General features: G+C 39.0%; 1 protein-coding gene across 1 annotated transcript in view; it reads right to left on the bottom strand.

Moving 5' to 3' along the window:
- RNF11 (ring finger protein 11) overlaps positions 1-19387 on the bottom strand; it is a 42872-nt gene extending 23485 nt beyond the window's left edge. The window contains exon 1 of the mRNA XM_067535604.1: positions 18812-19387. Within this exon, the coding sequence (XP_067391705.1) occupies positions 18812-18934 (123 nt within the window). The 5' untranslated portion in view covers positions 18935-19387. The remainder of the gene's footprint in view (positions 1-18811) is intronic.
- Between the last annotated feature and the right edge of the window lie 1208 nt (positions 19388-20595).

Below are 20595 nucleotides of genomic sequence, written 5' to 3'. Positions count from 1 at the left end.
AAGAATGTGATCAAAACTGGCACTGTTGGTGAAGCCAAGGGGATATTTGAGATCATAATATAATTATATTTAGGATTTTTTTTAAAAGGACCTTAGCAACTCAAGGATCAGTGTTATAACTAAGGTTATTTGATCTGAAAGCACCAAAATATTCAATTTAAAATATTTTAATTAACTTTTTAATATTACCATCCTGAATACCAAATACTCACACAGGAAGTTGCCACGTTGAAGATGATGCCAGTCACAAAACGCCAATTTTCTACCAGCCTCTGATTGCCTGCAAAAATGTTAACCCCCAATTTTCACACACATGAAGTGGATGCACAAAAGTTCAGGTCTTAAAATTGAGCTCAGGAAGTGCAGTTGAGACGTTACCTTGGTCAGAGGCAAGAGGCTTTATGAATCTGACATAAGGTCTGTTATCTTTAATAATATTTTTAAGAGGGTTTTCTGGGTCTGTTTAACACTTTAATCTTATGTGGCATTAAAGTGACTTGTCAGAACAACTTCTTTAATCAGAAGTTTGAAATGCTATCATCACCTTGCACATCTGATTTGGTCAGAAAGCCTGCACTGCTGTGCCAAGTCTGCAGCGCCTCCTCAACCCACAGGCATTTCTCTTTGTCTGCCAAATTCTGCTGTAGCTCCTCTCGCCAGCTGCAGCTGCATGTGGCCTGCTGGCTGTGCTGCAGCCTTGCTAGGTTCTACCCAGCCAATGGATCCTGCACACAACCAAGTGATGAATGGAGCATAGATGGGGAGTTGAATGACGTCACTGCTAGTTCCTTGCTTTTTAGTTTGTGTTGGCATCTACCAACCTTAACTGGAAAATATTTTTCTATGGGAATGTATTCTGGAGTGTGGAATAGCCCAGCTTCAACAGCACCCCAGAAACACCAACTGCTAAGGAAGGGCAGACATTGCAGTATGTTTTCTTTCTATATCCAAGCTGGAGTATCATATTGTGAAGGTGCATTCTGCTCTCTATCTCACATGCACGCGCGCACACACTGACACAATCACTTCTCACATAAGACTCAAGAGACAGAATTTAAAAAAAAATGCTATTAAGCTTTTTGTTTAGTGTCATTTGATAATAGCACTAATTACCTTGACACATGGCATTTCTTGCAGATTAGTGACTAGCTGGAGTAAACAGAGGCATAGACTCAGGCCATTAGTTCATCTTAGCTGCCCATTATTAATCCCTATGAAACGCCCCATGTCTTGATTATTACCGCTGAACATATTGAGAATGAGGCAGTATTGGATCTGCAAACAAGGAGGAAAAGGTATATATACTGAGAGATACTAAAACATTATATACCTCCTCCCTTCTCTTCAATAATACTTACACATATGAACAGTATTTATCATTTCATTCCCCCAAGGCATGCCCTCACAAGCAGTGACTCTGCATTTTAGCTTGCAAGGGCATAAATCCAAGAATGATCTCATTCAATTGTCAAACCACTTCTAACAGTACTAAGGTAAGGACAGGTATAACAAACAGAGGTAGACTCACTGAGATCATTCATATGGTACAAGTAGAATGCTTCCAGAAAGTATTTTCTTTCATTTGTTAAAAAGCTTTTACGACTATAGAAATTGTCCAGGGTCTAAGTGAACATCTGGTTAACCTTCTATCTGCTTTCATGACAGAATGCATATCTTCAGGCTACAGATTTCTATGAAGCATACACTCAAATGACACACTATCAGGTCAAACTAGGTACATTCAGCCTCACTGAACAAGACTATTTGACAAGTCATCCACCACTGAACCTGTTTAAACATTTATGTCTGTCTAATCGAAATGTTCTAGATCTGTGATATTTCTTTAAACACTCAACATTATAAACACAGGGGCCTGATTCTGATCTAAATTATACTGGTTTAAACTTGTATAACTCCATTGACTTCAGTGGAGTTACTTCCAATTTATACTGTTTTAAGTCAGAGCAGAATCAGGCTCAATATTTTCAAGTTAAAGAAGGACAAATCATGGAATTAACTTTGGGATCAAGACAAGACTCACCCGACATGTAACTCATTCTACAATGCCAAAACAACCACAAGTAAGTCCATTTAGCAGGACAAGATACTGCCACTTAACAACTGGAGTTAAGTAAATTCCATACAGGAGATTGGACAATAAGAACTTTAGCACTGTCCAGCTTCTCCACTGTGAAAGCTTATCCTCAGTCCCTGTTTTTCAGGGTTTGCACATCATTACATGGAATATGACAAGAGTATTATTTAAATGAAGTCTGGCCCTTCATAGTAAAACTGTTAGGAGTTTCACGCTGAGATACATCCTTTCTTTTACAAGACAAGACATCTAATAACAAAATCTATGTAAATCCCACCACCACCATTAGCCTAACAGAAAATTTAATACAGCTCTTAAATGAAGAAACCAGCCATTAGCTTTTTATTATAGGGACAGTCTTTCACTATATATTTGTACAGTGCCTAGAACAATGGGGCCTAGATTGGGTTAGGACCTCCAGTTACTACTTCAATACGGAGTAATAATCATCATATCATCACAGGAACTTTCTGAATCTAGCCAGTCTCCATTTCTAAGCGTGCCAACTGGTGTGACCAAACAGTGCCAAAACAGTCAAAACACCCTCCAAGAAAATATACACACAATTGAAAAATAATTAATTGCTGTCTAGATGAAAATCCAAATATAACATATTAGAGGCCTTCATGAAGAGATAACCAGACAACTATGGCCCTGATTCAGCAAAGCATATGTTTAAGTTCCTTTGCCTTCAACAGGACTTAAGCACATACATATGTGATTTGATGAATCAGGCCTTACATTGCTACTAAATCTGAGATGGAAGAAGGGCAACCATTTAATGAATATAGAGAGAGGCCATTTTTCTGGATATGGAGAGAATGATTTGAACACAAAAATGATTCTAATCTGAGACATCCATCCATGAACAGCTGCAAATCTTGAAGATATCCACCACCACGCTAGCTCACACATACACAATGAGGAATTTTCCATGTTACATCACAGTTTATCTTATACCATAACAGAGAGTGAACATTTTGGATGGAAGGGCGTGTTCTGTTGCAACCTTGACTGTCACTAAATCAAGTTTTTATTCATGTTTTAGTACATAAATGATCACTTATAATGGCTAAGGAGATAGTAGTGGCATAGCTAGAAGAGCCACAGATAGAAAGCGCTGGATAGTAAACTTGGAGGTACTTGTGTTCGTTGCACTAGGAAAAAAGATATGTGAAGCCACAAAGCTCAACAATCCAGTCAAAAAAGACCCAGAACAAAACTCCCACAACAATTACAGCTAGATAAAAAACAGCAGAATTCCATCAGAGGGCCTGTCTAAATGGTGAAATTTACCAGCATAATTATGCCACTATAGTTCTACCAGTAGACTTGCCCATGTAGACACACTTATTCCGGAATAAGAGTGTCTTTTTCCAGTTCAGTTTGTTGCACTCATATTCCAGAATAAAAACATCCATAAGGAGTTATACAAGTATAACTACTGTAGTATAATTATACTGGTAAATTACACTGTTCAGACAAGCCCTAAATTAGTGGTGGGGAAAAGAAAGAAAACCTCTTTGCTTGGATATGAACTCTTTACAATAGAAATATTTATCTTTTTTCAATCATTCAGTAACTTCAGAGTGCCTCTACTCTTCCCCCTGGATTTTTATGAAGCTCAGTTCACTGTGCAGCACCCAGTCACTGATTCTTTCACTAAGGGTTTCCAACTGCAAATCCCTTTTCAACATAATCAGAAAAACCTGTACAGCTGCTGCCCAATTTAATCTGAAACTGAGCCAGGGGAGGAACAACAAATATAGAGAATTCACTACAGACTGACATCTGAACACAGATCACCTTCTCTAGGTTAGATTTTATTGAAAGGGTTCTGGGTTTTAACCCAAATTGACACCAACTTGGCAAAAGTCTGTAGGGTAGTAATTTGTTTCTTTGTGCCCTAGCACTTCTGGTAAGCACTCCTCAAGTTCTGAATGTGGTGCTTAGCACTACAATCTATAAAAATATAAGTACTGTCATCTAAAATAGCTACACATTCTAAACTTAGCAGGATAATTTACCACCACTTTAGCATGAAGCTTAACAAAATAAATACAATTTTAATAATTCATATTTATCTATCATCATAAGGGTTATTTCTGATTTAACAGCATATATAAACAAACTTTATTGGAGAAAACAAAAAACAATCCCACTTTCAATCTTGAGAAATAAAGATTCTAGTCTCTAAAAAACAAAAATAGATGTTCAACATGGTTTAATATTCTCATTTGCCTTTATTCAAGAAGGTTCTGAAGCACATGTATAATTATCCAAATACACTTTTAAAATTCTTGGTCTACTTCTGGTGTCTGAGAAATAGTTACTCATGTGCTTAACATTATACATGGATTTAGGTACCTTCCTAAATAGGGGCTATTACCCAATATAATATTGAAAGCCATGGTATCAGGGCAGTTCCTAGCATTTTTAACTCAAATAAGGGAAGAAACCATTTTGATTTGGGGGGCTCTATGCCTGGAGACTTGTCAGAGCCTAGCAGGAGTGACTCTTCTGGATGAAAGAAAATCACCAAAAAGTAGGTGTGGCAGGTACCAGGTGTGCTTATCAGTAATTTGAGTTTATCTGGGTGATTTCCACTGTGGACAAGCAGTATTGGAGGACACATCCAATTTCATTCAGAGTGGAACCAATGGGAATTTGAGGGGAGGAGTTTATAAATTGAAGGAGTGGGAAGGCACCTGACCAGAAAACTCAGTGGTGGAACAGTATAACATGAGAATGCTAGCTTAAGGATTGTTTTCCAGGGACTTTGCCTGTGTGTTAGATTTAGACTACAGGGTCCCTCGCCCACTAGGAGAAGAAAATGACTAGAATTGCTGTAGGTTGTGCAAACTGTAGACTTAAATAGAGTTTGACAGAGACTATGGGATTATCACTTGTTTCCCAGACTTTTAGGAACTACTATGATCCTACAAAGGGTTCCTGGTTGTCATCCCACAGAGACTGAGAAAGGTAAGTCCTGCCAGACAGGAGCACTAGGGGAGGGTATGTCTGTGTGCACATATAATTATATTTTGTATTTGAAGTGATAGTAACCAGTACTGAAATTTTGGGAAACCTCCTCCCTGAAAATGTTGTCTTCAAAATAGTATTGACACTATTCACAATCATTTCAACAGCTATGAGTACACAGTTATGGATTCATATTTTATATAAATATTTTCCTTTTGAGATTTACTCTCCTTTTATCAGTTATTTTAACTCTATCATATAGATATATCAAAGCCCTAAACTCTGGTCTATACCACTGCAGAAAGGTAAGCTGAGGTACAGAAAGAGGGAAAATAATTATACCTGATGATAGTATAGTGTCTTCTCCAAACCCCTGCCATTTAAACAAGGCCTTAGTATATTAACAACTTTGGAACTTTATGGATTCCCAGGATATGACTATCACTGAGGAAAAAAAAGTCTTTACAAGTAGATCACTTAGTTGGGTAAGAACAGCTAGAACAAAACTTTATGATCCAGAATGTTTGTTTTATGAGTTCGTGTATTGTAAAGTTGCCTCTGCTTTAACCCCCCAATTTCTAGTTCATTTAATCATTTGAGTTCAGAAGAACCTTCTGATTCACAAAGCTAACACGTAATTTTATCAAAAAAACCCTCCCAAATTCTGTAAAAATAAAATACTTGTAATAAATATAATTATGATTGACTTAATCAAAAGAAAGTAAAATGTTTCAGCAAAAGCCTTAAGCTACTCCTACAAAACTCTACCCCCCTGTCCTAGAAATGCTGCAGAAATAGTCACACGGGCTAGTGTAAGTTAATATAAGAAGTATGAGTGCATGATATTTGCATTCTAGAGGATATTTAATATACATATGCCATCTTTGGATCCAGTCAAGCTCTACTCCCCACAGGATGCAATGTGGGGAAGGGGTACGTGCAAGAGTGCACCAATGCTGTGCTCCTCCTGTTCCCAAGGGAGTCTGTTCAGCCCCCTAGTCTAAAATTAATTTTAAAGTTACTGTAATTTATACTGGCTTGTAACAACCCCTAGGGGGTAACCATTATGTTGGTGGGGACTGCTAGAGCACAGTACACTCTGATCAGCCAGAAATGTCCCCCAAGTGGAGGGTGGGTCAGTGGGGGTAGGAGAGGGTTATTATAAAGCTTGCTGTGCTGGCTCTATGCCAGCTAGGGATTCTACCACACCAAGAAAATCCTCAGCTTTATAAATCTCTCTACAAGGCTCCAGCACCATAAACAGGCTGCATCACAGGCCAGATCTGGCCTGTAGCATCCAATGAAGCACCTTACATTTTGCTAAAATGTGAAGATCTTTATATTTCTATCTTACATTAAAATGTAACCATTTCTGTGCTGGAATACAGTTATTCTGCAGCTGCCATTTAATTTTTTTGTTTAATTTTTAAAAGGAGGAGAGAGATGAAGAATAACTGCTCTAATTTAAACTACGGAGGAATTTTAGTTGTGCAGGATATAATTACTGTGCTCAAGTTGGAATTTGGCCTGTACATCTTGTGAAAAGAACCAAAGGAATTTTAGTGACATTGAGTAATCACAACCTCAATTTTATGTCTCAATCAGAAGACAACACTTCTGGCTGTGCAGTGCCCCAGTTCCAACACCATGCTAGGATATTAGTTTAATACCAGCCAGTAAGGAAACGTCACGGCATCACCAACATAATTTCCTGCAGCATTTGGGTTTTACTTGTAGGTCTCCAATCCAAGTATTGATGGGTCCTGACTATACTTAGCTCCTGAGATCTGAAAGGGCCACAGACAAAGGGGTATTTGCTGCCATCCAGCATTCAGTCTTAATTATGAATTAAAAAAGGATAAAGAAATAAAATATTAGTTAATAAGATGAGGCTAAAACTGATATAAGAAATGTGGTACTGCACTGTAAACTAGTTAGTGTTGTACTTATAAACATTTAAAAGGGAAGCAGGGTTTTCTTCCTGAAAGGAGTCCCTGAACTTTGTATTTAGAGAGAGGATTAAATCCTGCAACTCACATTTAAACAACTGACTTCAAGAAAGGATACTAACAGATTCTACTGAAAAACACTAAACTATAGCAAAAAAACATTAAGTATAACACAGTGCAGTGTAAATGAAGGTGAATGGTTTAGAATTTTTCAAATGTTATATAAAAGCAGAAGTTCCAGCAAAAGCAAAACATTTCAGAGAACAAAAAGGTTTACATTCAAAATCTCCGCAAAAAAAACACAGGTGGTCCCCACACACATGAACAAAGGTAATCAAACTCTTAATGGTATTGAGGAAGCTTGCAAACATATTCAAACTGGAAACAATCCATAGAAATATAACTAGTAGTCTTGTGTGAGGGAAAGAGGCAGAGCAACACCCCACAATGCAAATGAATGATGTTACTGTAATCCTCAATGGCCCATGGGATATCACAGTCTGCTGCACAACATAAACAAGCTGTGAAAGCCTCTGCAGTCTCCTCCTAAATTTACAAACAGAAAAAAATACTTATGAACTGTTAGGTGGTTTAGTAAAGATCCTCTCTTTTAAAAAAAAAAAAAAAAAGTCAGCAAGGAAAAACATTCATGCTGCTCTGGTGATACCTGATGTGGATAGCTTTACATCCTATCATGATGCTCTTTTACAAAAGGATCATGACTAGGAAAAAAAAGGGATGAAACTGAAGCCTTGTCTACGCTGGAGATTAGCTTTGCAGTCAATGCAGACCAAATCATGGCCCCACTGAAATCAATGGGTTTTGCTATTGACTTCAATGGGGTCAGGATTTCACCCCTTGTATAGTAAGGCAAAGCCACTGTTTACACTGGTGGAGCTTACCCCTGTTTTGAAACTAAGGTAAGTTGCACAAATACATACTGCAGCTTACAGTGGTTTAACCTACCACTGTAGTAGTTTGCTCTAGTGCTGCTACAATGGTTATTGTTCATTGAGGGCTTTAACTGGAGTCAGTCCCTAGTGTAGATAAGGCCTGAGCTAGGGAATGTTTAGGGTGAATAGACAAACAATTTTTTAGAAGACATGGGCAATCTCCCTAGGAAAACTGTAGAAGTCTCCATCACCTGAATAATTTAAGAGTGAATTAGACACATTCCTCAAGAATATATTGGGGGGAAAAAATATTCCTGCATTGGCAGGGAGATGAATAGTCATTCCTCCTCTTTTCCCGCACTCTAATTTCCAAAATTCTTTAATTTACTATGAGGATATGCATTAGGCTAACTTAGCAACACACATGACCACCTTGGTGCCATCTTCTACCACCACTTCTAAGTGAGATTCTCTCTCCTGTATTTGGCCTTCAATAAAAATATAGTGCAGGATTGTTTACAGAGCTTTTAGAGAAATTAACAGTGAGAACTGATTTTTACATAAATCTTTGTGATCTGCCTTGAGAGGCAGGAAGAGACAGATCTTGGGTATGAGGTACAGTTGACTCACTGTTACAGACAATAACAGAGATTTTTGCAAGTATGAATGCACTGGCTCCTTATCACTTTCACTGAAAAATGAATTTTTCATTACAGCCCAGGTGCACTATATATAAAAATCTTTCAAAATGTAAGACTTTTCTTGAATTGATTCCCTAATGAAAGGCTCCCTTTTTGGATCTAATTTTCAATTTTTATTATAGATGATTAAATTAAAGATGCTTTCTGCTTCATCCATGTAATGTAGATAAGGATTCGCATTCCCATTTTACAGATGGAAAAACTGACACAGAGAATTTAAGTGGTTTGCCAGAGATCACAAATTATACAAAGCCATAGGACGGTCTTATAAAAAAAATGGAAGCTTCCTACTCTGAAGAGCCTAAAATTTAATTCAGATACAAACATTAAAAGGATGGCCACGAACCAGGATACGGGGAGGGCATGGTGAGGACAGGTGTAACAATTACAAGATGTTCAGTTGAGAAAAATGTTACTTTTTTGGCATTAGAAAGCATGTGGCAAAAGTTCTAAACTGTTGAGTGAGAACTGATGTCAGTCTACCTGAACAATAACTCTATTTAAGTAATTTAATTTAAAGAATAAAGGTTGATAAAGGAAATAGATTCTCTCTCTCATATTTAGTCTGAAAAGTAGAAAGAAGTTTAACATTGAAGAAGTAGCTTGATACCATCTGAAAGATATTAAGTATGACAGATTGGGTTGTGGGGGTTTTTTGGTTTTATTCTGGGTATTTGAATAGGGATACAGCAATCTAATAAATCAATTAATTAAAGGAAATCACTAAATAAGTGTTTGTATTTATGAGGGTTTATTAGTGAATCAAATCATCCTTTTTCTATTTGCAGATCCATTAACTATAAACAGTGTCTAATTCCTGCACCCAGTCTCATTCACCATACAGCTCTTATTCACTCGCTAAGCACCATCCTTCCTGTGCACTGAATGAGTCAGGGATGTCATAGAAAAAATACTGTGATAACTGAAAACCGTATCAGAATCCATACATACATACACAAAAGGGAACAAAATTAATGTTGCATGGGTAATCTTAATTCTGGTATTTCCTAACTTTTGAATGCTTGACTTCATAACATTCTTTTAATGTTTTGCCTATATTATATTTATGCTTGTCAAAATAAGTTTATTATTGGCATATTACCATGATAGTGTTTTTGAAGACTGACTTTTTTCCACCCTTAAATCATAAAATGGTTGAGCAAAGTAAGTTATAAACACTGAGATAATGCAAACAAACAGCTGGGAAGGAAATCCTGGTCCCACTGGAGTCAATGGCAAAACTTGCATTGATTTCGCCATTGGTCTTAAAATGTAACAAACACTGAATGTCAGATTATGTTAGTAGCTGGCTTCCTACCTGGTGGTAGTTAAGTGGACTGATCTGATATAAATTAGCCACTGAAATGTCAGAATCTGACTTACCTTACAGGAGAAAGATACAGGAGGAATTGGTTGCTTTGGCAAGAACCTTATTTTTATTGTCTCTGTAATCTTTCCTATGATTTCTGCACAGAGGCAAAAGGAAAGGCTAGCTTTAGAATAATTCTTTGGATTGCTATGAAATACTCTGCAAAAAGGAAGAATTTGTTCTCTTCTCTCACTACTATAAAAAGAGTTTTAAAAACAATTTCCCCTTATCAAATTTTGTGGAAGATAGAAGCTTCTTGTTTTTCCTGTTGACATTCCAAGGCTTCAAACAGAAATATCTTCTGGACACAGCATTCCATGCAGTCATACAGTAGGATCATTTAAGCATATCTAAAAATGCATTTAAGATGTATCAAATATTTTTGCGGTCACCACATTTTATAGTAAAGAGTTTTTGTCTCTAGAAATTGATCATCCTTCAGATTGGTGTACACACCAAAACTTCCCTTAAAAAGTAGTTAAATTGCCTGCAGGGACATAACTGAAGACTTTGTTCTTCCTCAATACTGATTCTATTTTCACATTTAGATTCCCAACGACCCCTGCATGATCCCATTACTGGGACCTTAACTTGAATTATTGTCGTCTTGGTCAGAGGGACCATTGCTCCACTCTTATTTTGCACTGGCAAATGTACGTACAAAGGCTTCTTTTTGAATCTGCAAAATTTTGAAATTATTCTATTGAAATCTTTTCTTAAGGTGTTTGCATTCAGAGGATTATCTCCTCTAATGCCTAACTAAGAGGAAATGTTCTTCCTTTTTATTTAAATTTCCTGCTTAAATTGAACCCCTAATGTTCTGCCTACCTTTTGGCTTTGATTTTAAAATATCAGAGAAAAAAGGTCTCATCATTTTATTATTTGATTCAGCATGGAGGAGAATTATCCCTCTTCTGTGGAAGGAGGGACTGAGGGGAAAAACAATCTGTGGAAACACAACCGTTGCATTCACAGATTCTTATCTATTTTTCTCAGCAATAAGAGAAGACATCGGTAGTTCTGTGATGAGATTACTTTTTCACTCAAATGTTTAGAAAAACTAGAATTAGTGTGGTGAGTTCTAATCAGATTAATGCATAATTGCTTCAGATACCAGCTGCAATAGGGTATTTGATAAACTACACAGATAGCACATGGTCTGCCTCCTTATACAAAGTACATTCATCCTGTCTGAACTTCTTGGGGCACAGTAATCAGTGCCAACCCCAAAGAAGCTTCTAGGAAGCATTAACTACATTTTTAGTTACCACAACTAAAATCTTCTCCAGTAAAGGGTAAATGTCAGGAAGATAATAGCAGTATTATACAGGATCTCCAAAAGTGTCCATTAACCATCAATTCTGACTTTTATCAAAGAGGGGAAGGGAGAAAGAGAGAGCGACTGAGACAGAGGTAGATGAATTTTACTTCATGTGCAGAGCCTCCAACTAGCTCAGACATTTCTAAAGAATTGTATGCCAAAAGGGCAATGCACACAGCACTCAAATATCAGTGGACATACTGTAGTTTGGTGGTGGTTCCTCCTAACATGGGTCTTAATTTAATACTTGTACCAAATGAGATTGGGATTAAAAATCACTTTATCTGGAAGAGAGTCAATAACAAGATTCAGCCAATAACCAAGTATGTTCATGAAAAGTGTGTGTTACAAGGATACTTTCAACATTATTTGATGCCAAAATATTTACCTATTTTTTCCCATCTTGTTAACTTTTTCTAGTTATAGTATAAGGATACTTTCAACATTATTTGATGCTAAAAGATTTACCTACCTTTTCCCATCTTGTTAACTAGAAAAAGTTAACAAGACACCAAACCACCACTCTGCTAAACTACAATCTAACCAGTATGCACTGAGATAGACACACTTGCACAGTTTTAGTGTTAGTCAGAAAGAAAACTGTACTTAAACACCCTCAAAACAACCAACTTCTCACCTCACAATAAACCCTTCTTTTTAGCATTGATCAATTGCAACACAATCCTCCAAACAACTACTTTGGGAGTGCACAAGATATGACCCTCAAAATGGAAGAAATGTCAAGGTAAATTGTTTACTAGCCAAATCATGTGAGGATATTTTCTGAATAAACTACTCTTCAAGCAAATCCAAATATAGATATTAAAAAGAGAGAGCCCAGTGTGCTTTGTGCTCACAAAATGCCAAGTTTTGTACACATGAACAATTTACCATACTGACAAAACTATAATAAAAAACATACAAGATTCATTCTAAGCCAGACTTTCAAATATAGCTGTCTAAACTGCATGTGAAAATATTGCACTCCTTCTGTTGTGAGCACAATCTTTCAGAACTGGCTTTATAATTTGGCCCTGGGAATCCCATACTCATTGCTACAGAATGTTGTCACAGGATATGTTCAATTTTTAAAACAAGCTACACAAGAAAGCTTACATCATCTGTCTGTTGTTCACCTCCTTGCAAGAGCAACACTAGCTCATTCTACCATTTCCCAGGCTCCTGCAAGTTCTACGCTTTCCTCATTCACTGTTTCTTCTCATCCCATTGGAGCTGATCTCCATTTGTCTGAATTATCAGAATCTGCTAGTTAGACACACACCAAGAACTCCATTTCCTACAGGCAGAGACAGATAAGAGAAAACCTGAGCCTCATGATACCTCAGACTAAAAATATGAAGCTTGCTTAACTAAGGGTTAAAATTTGGCATAGGAGTCTTGCATCTTCAGAAGGCCCCTCAACTACTTCATTAGTATCCACAAGAACTGAGCGAAATTGACCAGAATAGTGAACAGTTCAGTACCACAGGGGCAACTCTGCTGGGTGTTTCTTCTGTATGGGCTTTTGGGGCAGGTTAGAAAGTCAGAAGAGATGAGAGACTGGAATACTAAGAAATGAAAACAAAGAACAGGCCTGCATTATTTAATGTTTATATATAAATATAAAAACTACTAGCTGATTTGGTTTACTGATAAGATAAGGCTGGGTACTTCTTCCTGTGAGTTGCTTTTCTGCTCAGCTATCCTCTTATGCCTCTTAAATGTGTGTAAGTTATATTAGGTTTGCGCATGCATTCATTGTCAAACTGGAGCAAGTTATATTACTTCACCCTTTACACTTGTTTTATTACTAACTTAGGTCTCCATGTAACTTACACCATCATTTTGAGGCTTCAAAGAATTTGGCATACATACCCCTATTGGAACTGCACTTATACCAGAGATTAATTTGGCTTGCCATATTTAATAATAATTACTGCTCCTTTTGGAGACAGTGGAAGAACACCAATACAATGTAGTAGTTAGGTGAGTCACAACACGTAAATTGCACTGCTGAAACACAACAAAAGCTTGGCTTTTCTGTTAAGCAAAATAAAGCCAATAAATGCAGCCAAGGCTGCAAGTTTCAAACAGGAAAGTAGTGGAGTATTCCAATAAATAGTCTTTTGATTATTCAGATTAAATTTTCCAGGACACTTGCAAACTTCTTGAAGTCAAGGGACAAGAGCCTCAGCCCTGGCACTGCTCCTATGGCTATCCCAATAGGGCAGCTGGGAGAATGATTTGCACAGTCCCAGCCTGCCACCCCCCACCCTGAGGATGGGAGGATGCAAGCTGGAAAAGGAGGGGCCATGGCCAGAGCATACTGAACTGCATAATCCCCAGCTGTGCAACAGACCCTAAGGGACTGCTGCAACAATCAGAATTTAGAGAAGTCTGGGGTCTATCCTAAATTTTGCTGGGAAGCAGTTCAGCCACCCAGCTGCTCCAAGATTATAGGAGCACAAAATAAGTTTTGTGCCCTCTCCCTACCCTTATCTTGTGCTGAAGGGGTTCTCAAACTTTTTTCTGGGACCCCCTTTGAAAATATTTCAGGCTGTGGTGACCCCTCCCATGCCATGCCACCCTTACTTCTGTGCTACTGTTGGGAACGGTGCTGCCTTCAGAGCACCTGGCCAGCAGCTGCTTCTGTCCAGCCATGCAGCTCTGAAGGGCTCAGGCCTTCTGCCATGCATGGAGGCTGACAGCTCGCCGCCGCCCCCCCCATCCCAATCATAACCTTGCGACCCCTTGTGGGGTCCCAACCCCCTGTTTGAGAACCCTTCTAATCTAAGGGCCATCTGGTTTTTTAAAAAAAATGCCAAAACAATAAATTAAACTCTGGAGCCCATAATGTATGATTCTGTAGGCCAGTGTACAGTATTACAGGAATCTGTGGATAGATCTGGAACTATGTTATTCAATATGAAAGTGTTTTGTAAATTATTCTTCTATGCCAACATTTCAAATATGCTTTTTAGAGTTAAACATGAATACCAAGAACTCGCATGAGATTCTCACGCATTTCAATTTACTGTATTTAATATAATATGTACTGAAACTTTTTGTGCTTTAATTCTGAACTTTATAGAAATCCTTTTTTAGAAGATGGTTATACCTCTTGTCTGCAATTATATTTTTCCCCACATTTTTCCTCCTCAGGTTTCACATCCAGACTGTGATGCTACTGTGTGGAGTCTCCAAAAATTAATAAAATGAGAAATTGTTTTGTGCAACTACTCAGGAACAGGAAGGGATGAAGTGAGGATGTGTGAGGTTTTGGGGGGTTTTTAAGCAGCATATGTGAGCCTTCTGTTCTACAAAATAGTCTTTAGATTAGAATAGTTAGGTATGACAAGTGGGAAGCGGGAAAAGCAGTGAACTCATCTGAAATATAGCAGAAGTGTGAGACTAATAAATGATGAAGATAACATGCACAGAAAAGGAAAGCAGATTTTTAAAAAACCCTCAATTTTGAGAACTTAAAAGAAATTCTTAAATACAGACAGCTTTTTTACTTCAAATGGAGTTGCATGTGTTCAGTGCCTCCGAAAATCATGGCTTAATTTGGTCACCCTAAAATGGAGGCACCCAAAATTAGTAAATACTTACAAAATGCTGGCCTTTGGTATGTGACAAAATATATAGACTATGAAAAGTTACCAATAACTGCTTTCTTTTTACCCTTCTTCCAGTCTTGTATTTGTGCCTTGTTCCATGCTGCCCCTTAAACCTGAACTGCTCTCCATCTTCTGGTGTCCATGGGCCACCCTCCTTCATCATTCAACTCCCTCCTAAAAATAACCATACTTCTGTGAAACCTTTCAGCTGAAAGTCAAATCCAGATAATGTAATATATATAGGTATGTCCATGAACACCAAGTGAAATTTCTGATCCCAGTTATCCTGTGTATATTTCAATCTGACTTTTATTTTAATTCCTAGAGCTAAGAACTGCATATTCTGAGTCTTACACAGCACTGATCACTGAGACTGCATTCAAAAATAATCTCTCATCCCCAATTAAAGGAATATTGGGAGGCTATTTTGCATGAGTAGTTTAAAAAAAATGTTATGGTAGCCTTGCCCTAACTAGAGTCTTATATGGGTGCCCATCACCATAGTATCTGAAGACACTAAATATTTTAAATACCAAATAATTAAAGGTGGTGTTGTAGTTGTGTTAGTCCCAGAATATCTGAGACAAGGTGGGTAAGGCAATACATTTTATTGGATCAACTTCTGTTGGTGAAGGGGAGACAAGCTTTTGAGCTACACGGAGCTCAAGAAACCTTGTCTCCTTCACCAACAGAAGTTGGTCCAATCAAGGATATTATGTCATCCAACTTGTTTACCTAAACAGTTAAGGGGTCAATTACAAGACACACAAGCTAGTGTCTACCTACAGAAATAAAGGTAATGAGGAGAGGGAAAAAGTTTATTGAACTCCTGCAATAGAGAAATTTAGCTTTTGTTCTTGGTAGGTTTTGTATGTTTTTAAAGTAAACTGAGCCATACAAGAGAAGGGCTGTCTTCTAAATAGTGGCAATTTTTAGGCATATGTCCACCTATTTTTAGGTTTAAATTCCAACAACAATGGTTATGGTAGTAATCACCCAGCATCGTCCAGTAGATATCACTCGTTGCCACAAATAGGAGTTTTCAAACTGGTTTTGACTCTTCCCTGTCTCCCCTCATCAATCTTACACACTTTCATACACAATTTGAAACAGTTTAAATACTTTCATAGTCTGATACTTACTTTGTTCACAATAAGGATAAAACTAACAGTATGGAATTCTTTGTTCCACTGTCATAGCATCAAGCAGCTCCTTCAGTTTAACTATCTAGCACAGAAGTCAGGTTACTCAAAATGACTGTTTCCTCGATTTTAATTTATTCACTTTGAACAAGTGTGACATACTGCATTTAATGTTAAATTTATATCTTAAGTCATTGAGGCTGAACTACAGTTGTGAAAATTGTAACTTTGAAATTTTAAACATATAGGTCAGGAAATCAAACCACAATATTGCATTACAGTAGCTTTTCTGGCATTGATTTACTTGGAAAATATAAAATACTTTATAAAAACATCACAGATGTCATGGCAACAAATTATGTTCAAAATAGCAGAGCTTCCCATGTACTAGGTGCATTCATCTAGAGTTCCATACTTTTAGTAAAGTGAGTGAACTTTGAATAAATGTGTTGCTGTATGTCAACAGTAGCAGGGCTTTAGAATAACCAACAAAAAGAACAGGCAGTAAACTAAATCAGTCTATTTCCTTCCACTTCCCAAATGCACATTCATTTAAACACAGAGAGCCCAAAAAACAAATAAAAACCTCCCAAAAAACTGAAGGGTCAGTAATACTCCTTCAGTCCTTACACCACTGAAATCAACCTGGGAAGGCCTGCAGAATTTGTGCAAGAGGCTCTTGACCATTATGAAGAGGTCTTTATAACAATGCTGTCAGTCTGTTTTTTTAATTAAAAAAAAAAAAAAAAAAAAAAAACATGGAGATCACAAACATGTGGCATTTGCAATGTATAGCATGGACTGCCAAACTGTTTGTATTAGGTCTTGATTTAACAAATTCTTGCATTCTTAATCAGAAAAGATAATGTAGGCTTAGTTTGAAGTCATATGTCCTTTAAATAATTTTATCTGACAATGAGGAGTTTCAGTTCACTGGAGCTAAGTAGCTCTAATTGAGACTTTAGGAAGTTCTTCATATTAGGAAGTTCATTCTAAAATGGTTAGACATTTCCTGCACATATAAAATGTAACCAACTATATTCACTGCTGTGTAATACCACTGCTGTGTAATACCACTGCTGTTTCACTGCATCATCAGTGACAGCTACACACGCCTTCTCTTGAATAGTTCAAAAATTCCTCTCATAGATATCATTCTTTAACATATAGAACATTTGTAGATGACATCTACCCAGTTAAATGCTTCCTGCAATTTTGTTAATTATATGCCAATTCTGCAACTACTGAATGACTCCTATCTAACTAAAGAGCTATCAAGTCTCCCTTCAAGGTTACTATCTCAAACACTTGGGTAGATTTCTCAGGAAGATATCCTATTATTTCATGACTTGTTTAAAACACACTGAAGGTTTGAAAATGCTAGTTTTTTCCCCTGATCATCCCTTAAGAGAAGTGCAGATCTACTTTAAATAATGTATTCCTTAGATTATTTTTTTGTTGACTATTGTTTTATATAACGAACTCCTTTCGGATGGCTTACACAAGGTGATACACATTTTGACATACAGTGGCGTGGTGATCACACGGAGTGGGCAAGTGCAACCACAAGTTCAGCGTGTGCATGTCTGTCTGTCTCTCTGGTGATCACTTGAATGGAGTCAAGGTTACAAACTTGCTATTCATGACCAAACTGTTTGATATCAACATTAGTTTTCATGCAGAAGAAAAAAATGCTGTGTATTTTCTATCTCTGCAATCTTTCATGAAGCTGCAAATTTATGAATTTTTGTAGGGATGAGAGAGATAATGGACAAAACATTTCCTATGCCTGATATATCCCTCATGGGAAATAAGATCTATTGCCTTAAAAAAAAAAAGTTATTCATTAAGGATCAATTACTGGTAAAAATCAAGAAAGCACAAGCTACAGTAAATAAACCCAGACAAAGACTGTTTTTTGTTTGGTGATCTTTGGTTTAGAAGGGTAATGAGAAAAGAACAACGCCAGACAGTGATGTCACCACACGAAGATAACAAAGGAAGCTGCCCAGGCTGAGAAACTAGAGCCTCCTCTCTTTTAGCCAAAAATTAGAAGAAGAAATACCTTAAAGAAATTCATTCAGAGCTGTCTAAAGATTAAAGACAGAGTTAGAAAAATCTCTTTTCTAGTTTTGGTTTGGTATGTGTATTGCTTTGTTCTTGTTCGCATAGCTTCTACAACCCATTTTATACTTACAATCCATTAAAATCTTTGCCGACAACACATTGAGCAACGGTCTAGCTTAAGAGAAAACCTTTGCTCTCCTTTCCAGTGTGTTGGAAGGCAAAAATAGGTGAGCCTGGAAGAAACAAAGAAGTCTCACCGACCGCTGTCCGTGAAAAGGTTTAGCAAGCTCCCAAACTTAAGAGCTGACACACATTAGCGTCACCAAGGAAAGCACTTTCACTCTTTGTTTTGTAGGCGAAGCGCTGGGGGGAGGGAAGGAGCCTTCCTGAGCTGGACAGTGAAAGGATCACGCGGGAGTGTTTACAACAAACCAAAAGCCCGAGTGGACGGCTACAGCCACCCCACTTCCGTGAATTAAAATAGTAAACAGCTGTCTCTCTCCCCCTCCCCTGGTGTGTCTTCTCTCCGCTTTCTGTGTCTCTCCCCATCTCTGGGCTGCTCCAGTTCCCCTCCCCGTGTGCCACCTCCGCCTCCTTCCCCCCCCCCCCCCCCATGGCTGTGCCTGTCCCTCTCCGGGCACGTCTGTCTCCTCACACCCCTCGCTCCACTACCTGATATGGCGGCGGCGGCTCCTGATCCGGCTCGGTCCCGTCCCCGTAGCTGGCTCGGTCCGACTGGGACTCGTGCAGCAGAGAGATGTCATCCGAGGTGGGGGACTTCAGGCAGTTCCCCATCGTCCCCGGCGGGGCGAGGGGCTTCTCCTCAGAGTGTCCGCTCCCGGCGGCGGCGGCTCCCTCACGCTCCTCGCAGCGCCAGGCAGCCCGCAGCAGCAGCAGCCGCCCGGCTGGCGAGGCTCATGCCAGTCTCTCCCCGTTAGAGGCTTAGCGCCCGCCCGGCTGTACCCGGCAGTCGCGGTCTCTCGCGCGCCCCGCGCACTCTGGCTACTGGTGCCGCTGCCTCCTCCCCCTCCCCGGGCCGGGAGGCCTGTGAGGAGGAGCAGCGGGAGGAGGAGGCCGCACTTCCCCACCCGCACGAGGGCCGCAGCCAGGCGGGGAGGGCTGCGCTTGGACAGCTGGGTTCGGGTTCAGGTGCAGCCCGCCAGTCCCCAGCCGCAGCCAGGAGCTGTTCTGCTTCCTGGTCACCGCGCCAGCTTTCTGCGCACTGTCTGGCTGGGCTTTGTCACGGGCCCCGTAACTCCTCCTCCTCCTCTCACTCCGCCCCGCGGCTGGCGGCTGCCAGGTTTCCCAGGACCAGGCCTGGCTGCTCTCTGAGAAGCGTATGGCAGGATCATGTTTAAAGCCTCCCCCACTTCCAAGGGAGGACGTTTTCTGTGATGCGTTACCATCACGTCTGCAGACCGGACTCAACCTGCTCCCCCAAAATGGTGGGTGCGATTTTTGCCCCACTTTTTTTTCATTATTTTATTTTAATCTAGTGTGTGTATTTTGGGGAAGGGGGGGTTTATATATGACTTACAGCCCCCAATCGTGGACCAGACAGAGCGAGCCCTGTTTTGCTAGATGCAGTACAACCAGAAGTGAAAGACAGTCACTGTCTGAGCAAAAGCTGGGATTTGCGCACATAGTCAGCATGTGGCACCCGAAGCTGGTGGTGAGGCACTCACCTTGCACTCAGAAAATATAGGAGTTTATGCATACATACATTGAGCACCTGGACACTGGTAATTATGCTTCTATCTAAATGGCTATTTTCAAAAATGTGGCCTTAACAATCACAGTGTGAGACTGGAAACCCCTCTTGCTGCTTGTGAGACTGATGGTGTCCAAAACATCTGCAAGTCATTTTTTTAAATATTCAGGTTGATACTAAGGCTGGCCTGCAAAGGATTTTTTTTAACGTTGAACTTGTGCCTTTTTTGCTTATCATTTATATGTGGTAGTGCCTAGAGGCCAACCATTTGGGATACCATAGTAATTGGGGTTCCTTCCCAAAGAAATTTACATTATAAATTTAATCATATAAAAAGAGAGGCTGAACCATTGGGCTTTTATATGTTTTCTTTTCAGCTTGTTTACCTTGGAAATATCAGGAATGAAAAATCTAGTCTTTCCTGGGTGGGGGAAATGTACGGGGGTGTCAGAACGTGTTTATTGTGAGACCTAACACCTTAATTGAAAAGGCAGGAGTGTTGGGTTTTTTTTAAAGACATCCTTTACTCAAAATACTAGTTAGTTATCGAATTAAATAGGTGTTAAAAAAGCAAACAAAAAGAGTTTTAAGCAACCTGATGGCTTGTCAACTCCTAAAACACTACAGCTGCACTTCTGTAGCACTTCAATGTAGACACTACCCATGCCCACAGGAAGGGTTCGTCTATCAGTGTAGGTAATCCACCTCCCCAAGAGGCAGCAGCTAGGTTGACAGAATAATTTTT

The sequence above is a fragment of the Emydura macquarii genome, unplaced genomic scaffold (assembly GCF_026122565.2).
Source record: "Emydura macquarii macquarii isolate MOO-44397 ecotype Brisbane River unplaced genomic scaffold, CSIRO-AGI_Emac_v2 contig_3506, whole genome shotgun sequence".
Classification (NCBI taxonomy): domain Eukaryota; kingdom Metazoa; phylum Chordata; order Testudines; family Chelidae; genus Emydura; species Emydura macquarii.
The sequence above is the reverse complement of the archived record's forward strand: the minus strand, read 5'-3'. Positions and strand labels throughout refer to the sequence as shown.